The sequence below is a fragment of the Chamaea fasciata genome, unplaced genomic scaffold (assembly GCF_029207755.1).
Source record: "Chamaea fasciata isolate MVZ Bird 193981 ecotype frontalis unplaced genomic scaffold, bChaFas1.0.hap1 SCAF_28, whole genome shotgun sequence".
In the NCBI taxonomy this organism is placed as follows: domain Eukaryota; kingdom Metazoa; phylum Chordata; class Aves; order Passeriformes; family Sylviidae; genus Chamaea; species Chamaea fasciata.
This window is the reverse complement of record NW_027094113.1, coordinates 3,028,991-3,039,455: the sequence shown is the minus strand read 5'-3', so window position 1 is coordinate 3,039,455 and position 10,465 is coordinate 3,028,991. Positions and strand designations below refer to the sequence as shown.

The window sequence follows — 10,465 nt, the reverse complement described above, 5'->3', positions numbered from 1 at the left end:
CGACACACCCGGGGGCCCAGCCCAGTGACCCCGCGGTGGGGAGAGGGCGCAGCAGCCCCAGGCCCACCCTCGGCAGCTGCCCCGCTCTGCAGCGGGTGGCAGGAGGGACCGGGGAGCGGGGCTGGCGCCGCGGCGGGGGGCGGCAGCCGCTGGTGCGGCCGTAGCCCTCACCCGGCGGCGCAGGGTGGACACGGGGTGAGATGGGATTCCCTGCCGCCGCCCCTCCGGCGCGCGTGTCCCCGTGCCTGGCGCGGAGGTCACAAGTTGGAAGACAGCCTGGACTTGGCCGGGTCCGTGTCGGGCGTGCTGGACGCCGAATCCTTGCGGGCCGCCGCCGAGTCCTGCGGCAGGGCGGGCGGCGGTGTCAGCCCCGAGCCCGTGGGCGCCGGGTGGGCCGGGGCCCCCCGCGAGGGTGCCTGGCCCCGCAGCCCGGCCGGAGGGCCAGGGCCCGGCGAGGCGGCGGCCGGGCCCCCACCGATGGAGGTGCTGGACTCGCGGGCAGAGGCCGGGGGGCTCTGGGTGCTGCCGGCCGCCAGCCCGTGGGGCAGCGAGGGCTGCGAGGCCGAGAGGGGCCGCGAATCCTGGCTGAGGCTGCTGGTGTGCAGCGCCTGTGTGCTCTTGTGGGCGGCCAGGCGCTGGGGCGAGCTGGGCGCTGGCTGCTGGCTGAGGGACAGCTGGGAGCCCAGCGGCCCTGGGGCGCCTCCGTAGGCGAACGTCCGGCTGGCCAGCGGGCTTTGGGATGGCGGGCTGGCCGCGGCCGCGGCGAAGGCGCTGGTGGAGGCGGGCAGGGCCGTGGGCTGCGCCGGGTCCTGCGAGGGCGAGGGGTTGGCGTGGGGCACGGGGGGCTGCGGCTGCGGCGGGGGGCTCTGCTGCAGCAGGACGGGGGACACGGCGAAGGGGCTGGGCACGGCCTGGGCGTACTGCAAGCGGCGCATCATGCGGGGCGAGCCCAGCGCCATGGAGCCCACCAGCGGGCTGGCCATCTGCGGGCAGAAGCTCATGGCGACGGCTTGCTGGAGGGTGGCGATGGCAGAGGTGACCTGGGGCTGGACGGGGCTGTACATGGCAGTGTGCTGCTGCAGCTCCGCCTGCTGCACCATCTCCCGGTCGTACTTGACGATCTCCTGGATGATCTCGTTCTCCTGGTTGTTGAAGACACCTGAGTTGAGGTCGTGCTGCACTTTGTGGAGCAGGATCGAGTTCTTCTTCCCTACAGGGAGAAGGCCGGGAGAGGAACCAGTGAGACCCTGTACTGGGGCTGTGCTGGGCTCCCATGGGAACCACAGCTGTCTCCTTTGCCAAGACACCCCCTCTCCCCCTCCGGGCTCCCCTCTGTGTCCTACCGATGCGGTCGAGACGGTCGATGGCCACAGTCTCAAAGGCCCGTCTCATCATGGGGTACTCCTCCAGCACCTCGTTGAAGTTGTCCACTGAGAGTGAGTAGAGGCGGCAGTAGGTATCTGCACGGACACTGGCCGTGCGCCGACCACGGGTCAGCAAGCAGATCTCTGGGGGAAAAACGCCAGGGCCAAGGTCAGAACACCACCATCGATGACAAAACAGGGCAGGCCAGGAGCAGGGTATGAGAACCACCATGCAGTAGGTGCCCTGGGACAACACAGGTGTCCCAGTGCCTCTCACAGACCCCGAGAGGGGATCCAGGCTCAGTCCTGCCAGTGCTCACCCCCAAAGTAGGAACCGTCGGAGAGTTTCATCTCCTTGTTGCCCTTGGTGAGGATGCTGACCACGCCGTGCTGGATGAAGTACATCTTCTTGCCAATGGTGCCCTCTCGGATGATGTAGTCGCCCGGCTGGAACACCTCAAACTTCAGCTTGGTGAGCATCGCCGTGACGAAGTTGGGGTCGGCGTTGGCAAACAGCGGCATCGAGGCCACCAGCTTGCGGCAGTTGAAGTTCACGATTTCCTGTGGGGAAGTGGGTGAGCCCAGGAAGCTGGGACATGCTTCCCCAGGGACACGCTCCTCACCCCAGACAGTCTCATGGACAGCCTGGCATGCAGATTGTGCATGGACACACTCCCACGTGGAGCTGCAAAGCTGCAGCAAGAGGTGTTTGACCCCAAGCATGTGCATGGCAGGAGTTGGTGGGACCCACAGCAAAGGAGAAGGGAATCCCTTCCCTGGGCAAGGGGGGGCAATCCCCATCCTCACAGCAGCATCCTCCTCCCAGCTCTCCAGGCCTCACCTCACGCAGGGGCTCGTTGAGCTCCCCCAGGATGCTGTCCTCATCAAACATCTTGCCCTGGTAGCGATGCTCGTAGTAGTCATGGATCTTCTGTCGGAAGTCAGCGGGCAGCTTGTGGAAGGACATGTACTGCTCCACCTGCTTGTACTGTGGGGACAAGTGGTGTCAGCTGGGACCCTCCACCCACATCCCCACTCCATGGGGCTGGTCCCACTCCTGCTCCTGACCGGGCACCCACGTGGCTGCGGCCCCAGGAGGGGACAAAGCTGTGGGCCCCATCCATCCCCCCTACCTTCTCCTGGTACTGGCGCCGGGAGGAGTCCAGCGACTGGATGAGGGCGGTGGCGTGGCCGATGAACATGGCGTAGCAGGTGGCCCCCACGATCATGCTCAGCATGGTCAGCCAGATGTCCGTCATGCTCTCGGGCGCCTGCTTCCCGTAGCCGATGCAGAGCATGTGGCTCATGGACTTGAAGAGGGCGAAGGAGTACAGCTCACTCCAGGAATCGTTCTGCAGTGACAGGGACAACAGCTCAGCCATGCACGTGTGTGTGTGTGAGCATCACTCGAGGGCCCAGTGCTCTGGCTCACGCCTCACCACAGTCCCAGTTCTCTCCCAGCAAGAGGAATTTGTTGGAAAGCAAACTTTTCAAACTTTCCAAACTCCCCTGGCAAAGTAGGCAGGGAAGGAGAAGGGTGAGACAGGCAGGGGAGGAAAAGGAGGAAGCCAGGCAGAAGAGAGCGGAGATGGAAATTTGATGAAACAGGATGAGGCAGACGGGGGAAAGGGCCATTTGCAGGAGGCTGCAGGGCTGAGAGGGAGCAATTAGAAACAGGGGCCATTATTTATTAATAGCAGCTTTGTGGCTAATGAGCAGAAGGCAGCAGGGGATAGGGCCAAGAGCCCCATGTCAGCATATTCCTCCCACCCGGATCAATCCACTGCTCCAGGTCCTGTGAGACCTCACCAGGGTGATAGCAGCATCTGGGGCTGGGTGCTCCATGGGGCACCACAGCCCTGGCCCACGGGGGATGGCATCTCCTGGGGCTGGAGGATGGAGGATGGATGATGTGGGGATGGGTGGGAGCCCCAGGGAGCGGGCAGGAGCACGGTGTGGGGCAGATGGAACTCACCACCATCCCGTTGATGGAGACCCAGCAGTTCTGGGGGAAATCCTGCAGCATGGGCACCAGGAACTGGAGGCAGCCATCCCAGTGGCAGAGCAGCAGCATCATCCCGATGAGGTTGATGATCCTCATCACCGCGCTGGCCAAGTCATAGGTCATGTGGAAGATCTGGGGGTGGGTGGGATGGCAGGAGGTGAGCATGGAGACTGTCCCTCACTGCCCAGCCCTGCTCAGGGCACCGACCTGCATGGTCTTAGCTGGAAGAAGCTCCCGTGGCTGGCCTGGCTCCTGCCTCGAGGTGGCTGTGCTCCACCTGCCTATTTATAGCTGGTGGGTGCCGCCGCGCTACCCGGGAAGCGATAATGGCAGCGAGCCTTGCTGAGGACCAAGGAGACACAAATACTCTGGCACTGAGGAGGGAGCAGGGCAGCTCCCAGGGCACTGAGTGCAGGGTACGGGCCAGAGCCACGCAGCAAAGCTGAGTATGTCCCCTCAAAGCAGGGTAGACCCTCAAAGCTGGGAACCCTGAAGGGCTGGGGGTCCTGCTGCCCTCCCTAGTGCTCCCCGAGCTCCTGGTGGGGTAGGGAGCCAGAGGGGAGAGAGGCAGGAGGTGCTGAGCTGAGCAGGAGGACAGGGTCCTACTGCTGGCAGAGCAGGGGACGGTGTGTCAGCATGTGCCAGCCATGCTGGCACCCATGGTGGGTGCTATGTCACAGCTCAGGGATGCCCCAAACCCTCCAGGGCGGGTCACAGCCACCTACCCGGCCCCACAGACACAACCCCACAGATCCTCTCCACCCTGCCAGTTTGTCACGGAACCACTCAATGCACTCGCAGAGCCCCTCCTGCTCCCACTCTCTCCAGCCATCCAGCTGCTGGCAGAGGGTCCCAGAACAGGTCCTCACCTCCTCCCACTGGTGGATGTAGCGGATGAGCCGGGAGAGGCGGAGGAGCCGCAGGAGGCTGAGGATCTTGGTGAACCGGACGATGCGGAGGGCACGGGCCGTCTTATAGACCTCCGAGTCTATGCCCTTCTCCACAATGAGGAAAACGTAGTCCACAGGGATGGAGGAGACAAAGTCCACCACAAACCAGGTCTTGAGGTACTTCTTCTTGATCTTCTCGGGGTCCAGGATAATTTCTGTGTTGTCCTCAATGACAATCCCTGTCCGGAAGTTCAGCACCAGGTCCATCAGGAAGAAGGTGTCAGAGACCACATTGAACACGATCCAGGGGGCCGTGGTCTCCTCCTTGAAGAAGGTGATGCCCACGGGAATGATGATCAGGTTGCCGACCATGAAGAGCAGCATTGTGAAGTCCCAATAAAATCTGGGGAGCGAGAAGATGTTGGGGAATGTCACCAGTGCCCTGGAGTCTCCCCCATGCCAAGGGGACCCAGCCATGATGCCCTGCCCTAGGGGACCTGAGCCACTGGGCTACGGTCACTCTAATGCCACCTCAGCCACAGGAACCCCTTCATCTCCCCAGAGACCACATCCTGCTCCCTGCTCTCCAAACTGCCCCCAGGGTGATCCTGTAGCCAGCAGAGCCCCTGATTGAGGCAGAGGATGGGGCTGAGGGCTTCTGCTGGTCTGATTTGGCCCGTGGCAGCAGGTCCTGGGAGAGGGGAGAATGATGGCACCAAGCACCGGTGTGGGACATGCTCCCCTGAGCTGCCCGGGGACATCCCGTGGGTTGGGGACCCCCAAACGACCAGCAGTGCTCAAGGTCGCGGGTGGAGTCGGTATCCGAGAGCCCTGGGAGCAGCCCCTCTCTTTCTGCGCTCCCAGAGTGGGGACGTAAGGACAGGTGACATCCCCAGGGACAGCCAGGGCCACCTGACGCCGGCGCCTCCCTGGGCCAGGCCGGGTGGCGGTTTGGGGGGTGCCAGGGCGGGGTCTGCCCGTCGGCCCCGCAGCGCGGGCGCGGTGGAAGGAGCCGCCGCGGCTCCGGTGCAGCGGAGCACGTACGGCTGCAGCTGGCGGCGGCAGCGCCCGCAGCCCCGGCCAGACGCGCGGGCGGTGTGGGGGTGGGCGGCCGCCCGCGCCCCTGGCCCTGCCTGGGCTGAGCTGCTCCTCCGCCCCCTCCTGCCTCACCCCATCCTTCTCCCCTTTCTCCTCGTCCCCCTCTCCCGGGCCACCGATGACCTTTCTGAGCATCTGCAAGGTCACAGCAGCTCTGTCACGGCAGGATGACGCGGAGGCCACCTCGGCCCTGCCTCGCCCGGCCGGGGGGCAGAGTGGGGGGATCCTCCTCCGAGCCGCGTGCACGGACACGCAGGACCCTCGCCCACGCATCCTGCTCAGCCCACCCTGGGAGCTGCAGGGCGATGGGCGGGGGGTGCCATGGCCACGCTGTGCCCTGGGGGACGGGGGGACGAGGAGGAGACCCCCGCGCACACAGCAAGGGGCGATGGGCCGGGTGTCCCCCACCCCCACTGCGTAGACTAGCGCAGGACCAGAAGGAGCTGAGCATCCCAGCTCCTGACCTTTCTCCAATGACACCTTCCTCATGTGAGACATTGCCGTGGCAACCGTGAGTGATGTCACTGCTGCAAAATGATGACTTCACACCAGGGCGGTCCCCAGGGTACCCTCGGCAGAGGAGCTGTGCCCCCCCTGCACCCTTACACCGAGCTCCAGCTGCTGGCACCAAACAGGCCCAGCTGGACCCCTGGGCTCCCACGCAGGGCACGATCTCCCAGGGATGCAGAAATCAGCAGAGCTGCTGTGGGGCTGGATCTGTCCCTAAACCCCCTGGCAGCTCCAGCTCAGACTGACCCTGCTGCGCTGCGTGGGTCCCACAGGGGCATTAGCCATTCAAAGCTGCGAAGAACAAAGATTAAATAACCACGCCAGCTGGGCAAAACTCCCCTCTGGCTCCAATCCCTCTGCAATCTGGCTGAGCCAGGGCAGAATTCGGCCTGCGGAGAAAGATAAACTGCTCCTGATCCCCCACTGCACACAACTGACCCTGTGCGATCGCCCCGGGGACCAGCGTGCCATGCCAATGCTTTCTTCCTCGGAAGGTTCATGTGCATAGAAAAAAGATCCAATCCAGGCTACTAAAAATATCTGAAAACAAATTAATCAGGATCCTCGACACCCCTCCCTTGCTTCTGACCCAATTGTATGACAGTGATGATGACAGGAGATGCCCAAAGCCCCCGCAAGAGGCAGCTGCCACCTTCCTGCTCCATCACCCGCCCAGGGCATGGCACAGTGGTGCTGGTCTGAGGTCCTGGTACAGGATAAGAGTAGAGTCTGAGCTCTAGAGGGGGGCACGGCCATGGTATGCCAGGGTGGTCCCTGCTTAACTCCACTGGCAGCACTCAGAGCTCCAGGGATGGCCGGGGATGATCTGACCACTCCTGTCTGTGCTGATCCCATGGGACAGGGATGGACAGAGCACCTTTAGAGCCCCCTCTGCCCCTGAGGTCTGAGCTCTTTGGCTCTGATGGGGCCCAGATGCAAACCAGGCTGCCTGGTGGGCTGGAGCAGCATGAGATCAGTGAAAGATCAGTGTGGGATTGGCACAGGATTGGGGCAGGATCGGCACTTTGCAAACTCGCGCTAAATACTCATATTCTAAAAATGAGATCTCTGTGAGAAATGGGTTGTGGAGCCAATGGCAGGAGTTTGCCCAGGCTGATGAGCAGTGGTGGCCAATGCACTGTCTGCAGCCCCAGACCCCGGTACAGCCACTTGTGACAAATGACTGGTGCCCTCTCCCCTGAGAAAGCCTTTTACCCCGGGGGTCCGTGGGGAAGGGGGGATAAAAGCTTTGCAAACTGCTCAAGGACCCAAACCTTCACCATCCCCCAAGCCAGTCACAGCCTGTCCTCCCCTTGAGCCGGGGCTTTCAGCAACTGACTCTGCAGAGGGAGGGGCCCAGCTCCCCAACACCCTCACCACAGGGAATGGGAACACCGGGACCAGCGGCAGAGCTGCCACACACACACCGGGAGCATCAGCCCTGGCGAGCCCCGTCCCTCTGCTCAGGAGCCCCTGTGGTGGCACCATCCAGGCAGAGGGAAAGCCCCTGAAAGCATTTAAACCCGGGTGAGGAAGGCTCCAGCCAAGCAACACCAGGGACATGTGCTCTGGAAGCATCTTTGCCCCTGATTCAGATGCAGGAATGACTCTTGCAACAGAAAATCATCATCAGTGAGAACCTCCTGCTCAGCTCCAACCTCAGTCCCAGCCCGGCCTTGTGGAAGGCTGGAGGAACCCTTGGGCAGCCCCTTGGTGGTCACAGGGTGATGGGCACTGCCACCACCTCCAAACCTCCAGCTGCAGCTCCTTCAGCTCCCAAAGCGATGCCCCAGGGCTGGTGCAGAAACCCCAAAAGAAGCAATGAAGGAGTTGGCGCTGGCTTGGCTGTTCCTCCAGACACCAGAAGTGGCAAAGTCAGTGACAATCATTTCCCAGCACCCAAAAGGAGGTGGCCCTGCTCCAGCACACGCTTACAAGGTCTCTTTGATCAGATTCACAGCTCAGGATCTCACCAGCCGCCCTGATTGCTTCCTCGTCATTCAATATTTATGTAAATAGCAACTTTGGTTCCTGGAGCAAATCTGCCCTGAATTGTGTGTGAACGATGGCAGCACCATGGCCGTGAGGAGCCAGGATTGCTAAACGATGCCGATTATGAAATGATGTCACAGATGCAGATGGGTAATGATTTTCTCTTAAGATGGGAAATGGGTTTTGCAGGGCAAACACGACCAGGTCATGCTCCATTATCATTACTGGATAAATGCCTTTTTTGATTATTTCAAGGCAGGACAACATGGCAGGGATGCACTCATGTCCCCGACGCGCACAGGCAGAGCGGGTTCCTCAGCCCAGCCTCGCGTGGGCCGATCCTGTTCCTGTGCACAGTTGTGGAGCTGGAGGATGCCATGGCTCTGCCTGCAGCTCCTCCCCACTGGGCAGGGAACTCTCCTACGCCACTTCCAGCATCAAAACACAGGCAGCCACTCTGCCCCAATGGGTTTCAAGTCTCGCTAGCGGTTCCAGGAGGATGAAGCCCGTGCAGGGCAGGACAGCCAGGGTGACTCCCCAAGGTCACTCCAGCACCCACCTGCCTGCTGCAAGCACCAGTCCAGGGAGTGATGCCGCTGCACTCTGGGGAATCCTCTGAGGTCTCAAGCCCACTGCAGGCTCACCGGAGGGAGATCCCCACTCTTGGCAGCACTGTGGGCTCTGCCACCAGCACCATGGCTCTGCCAGCTCAGGGAAGCAGGGCAGGCTCTGGGGGTCACCCCACTCCAGCCTCCTCCAACATCCCACAGCTGCTGAGGGTGAGGGAGCACAGGGAGAGGAGGGCCCGAGTCCTCCTGCTCAGCAGCCCCCAGGACCCACCTGGCACTACCACCCCCTGCTCGGTCATGGCAGGGGCAGTGGAGCTCCCTCTGCCACAGGACTAGCAGTGGCCAGTCAGTGTGGCCACTCCTCACCCCAAATCTGCAGCAGAAGCCAATGCCCAGCCAGTAAGACGAGGAGGGGGCTCCACTGGGTTCCCATGGCAGGTTCCCAGGGTGGAAAAACCCTGTGCAGGAAGTCGGCCCTGAGGGGAGGCCAAAGGCCTCCAACTGCTCTTCCGCAAGATGCCAGAGCAGCCCAGGAGCAGCACACGAGGGTGAAAGCAGGAGGTGAAGGTGCTGGTCCCTGCCTTGAGCCCATGGCCACCTCCACCTGCCTCAGGGAACCCCAGCCCACAGGAACCCATCAGTGTCAGCAGTGAACAGAACCTGAGATCTGTCTCAGGGGGATCCCCCACTCAGGCATCCAGCAAACCCTCCCTTGAGCCACCCCAAACCTCTCACCATCACCCCAGCCCCCGGTCAAAGCCTCCCCCAGCTCCTTTGAGGTCTGTAGACCAGGGTCCTCCCAGTGCTGGCTCACCAGCAATGCCAGCAGGGTCTCGGCTTCCCCTTCCCTGCAGGATGCCATGCTGCCTACCCCAGACAGCGCAGCCATCCCTCCCGGTAGCTTTCACACGACTCGGGAAGCATTTGCCACTCTGGAGCTCGCCAGGGCTCAGGGGATGGGAAGGAGATGGAGCTGCAGAGCCTTTCTCCCGGGCTTGTCATTCCTCCCCCGGCAGACACACAGGCTGGGTCCTGGGGACTCGAGTCCTCTCAGGAGCGAGAAGGATCCCCCCCCAAACCGTGTGAACCCCAGGGACAGAATCAGGCCTCCTTGGGGGAGGGGGGAGCCTTCACAACGCTCTGCCAGGCAGCGGCAAAGCACGTCCCCCTGCCCAGCCCCAGCCCTGCCCAGGGAGGGGGACACCGAACCCCAGGGAGCTCCGGGGACAGAGCCAAGGCCCAGTGGGGCTCAGGAGGGCCAAGCCGGGCCGAACCTGCCGAGGCCCCGGGAAGGACAAGGGGACGAGGGGATGCCCTTGCCCAGGCACCGCGAGGGCTCCCGGCATCCCCGGAGCGGCGGCTGCTGCGCTGGGGAGGGGGATGCCTGGCTCGTTCCCTCCCGCGCCCGCCGGCGGCTCAAGGTGCCCTCGGCCCGGCCGTACCGGCGGCCCCGCTCCCCGGCCCGGCCCGATGCCCGGCCCCGCGGGATGCGGGATGCGGCCGAACCCCGCGGGTACCCCCGCACCTGAAGTCGCTGTAGGGGTGGATGATCCAGGCCCCCGCCGACTTGACGCGCTCCTGCTCCCGCTCCACCGCCTTCTGCGAGCCGAACATCCGCAGCGAGAACTTGTTGACGCCGGGCTGGAGCATCGCCCCGAACTGCCGCTGCATGAAGCTGGCCTGGCTCCCGCGGACCTCCTCGGCCGCATCTTCGCTCGCCCCCTCCTCGGCCGCCTTGGCCCCGCCGGGGGATGCGCCGCCGCCGCCGCAGGAGAAGGAGACCTTGGGCTCGCGGGGCGGCTCCGGGCCGGGGCTGCGCGGCGGTTCCCCGCGACGGCACTCGCCGTTCGGGGACCCCTTCCCGCCGCGGCCCCGCGCCCGCCCCGTCGCCGCCGCCCCGCCGCGCTTGGCCCCATCGGCCGCCTCCTCCTCGGCCGCTGCCTCCCCGCCCGCCGCGCCGCGGCCCGCCCGCATCCTGCCGCCGCTGCCGCCGCCGAGGCCACCGGCGGCCGAGTGGCGCCCGCCGCCGCGGCGGGG

The 10,465-nt window shown here is 63.9% G+C and overlaps 1 protein-coding gene across 1 annotated transcript; it reads right to left on the bottom strand.

Moving 5' to 3' along the window:
• Positions 1–162: 162 nt before the first annotated feature.
• HCN2 (hyperpolarization activated cyclic nucleotide gated potassium and sodium channel 2) lies at positions 163–10,417 on the bottom strand. Its single transcript, XM_066205819.1, has 8 exons — positions 9,954–10,417; positions 4,239–4,662; positions 3,340–3,501; positions 2,498–2,716; positions 2,206–2,352; positions 1,685–1,925; positions 1,344–1,508; positions 163–1,210 (listed from the first exon to the last, which is right to left on the bottom strand). Exons 1-8 carry the CDS (start codon positions 10,400–10,402, stop codon positions 258–260), a joined length of 2,760 nt encoding a protein of 919 aa, XP_066061916.1. The 5' UTR covers positions 10,403–10,417; the 3' UTR covers positions 163–257.
• Positions 10,418–10,465: the final 48 nt, after the last annotated feature.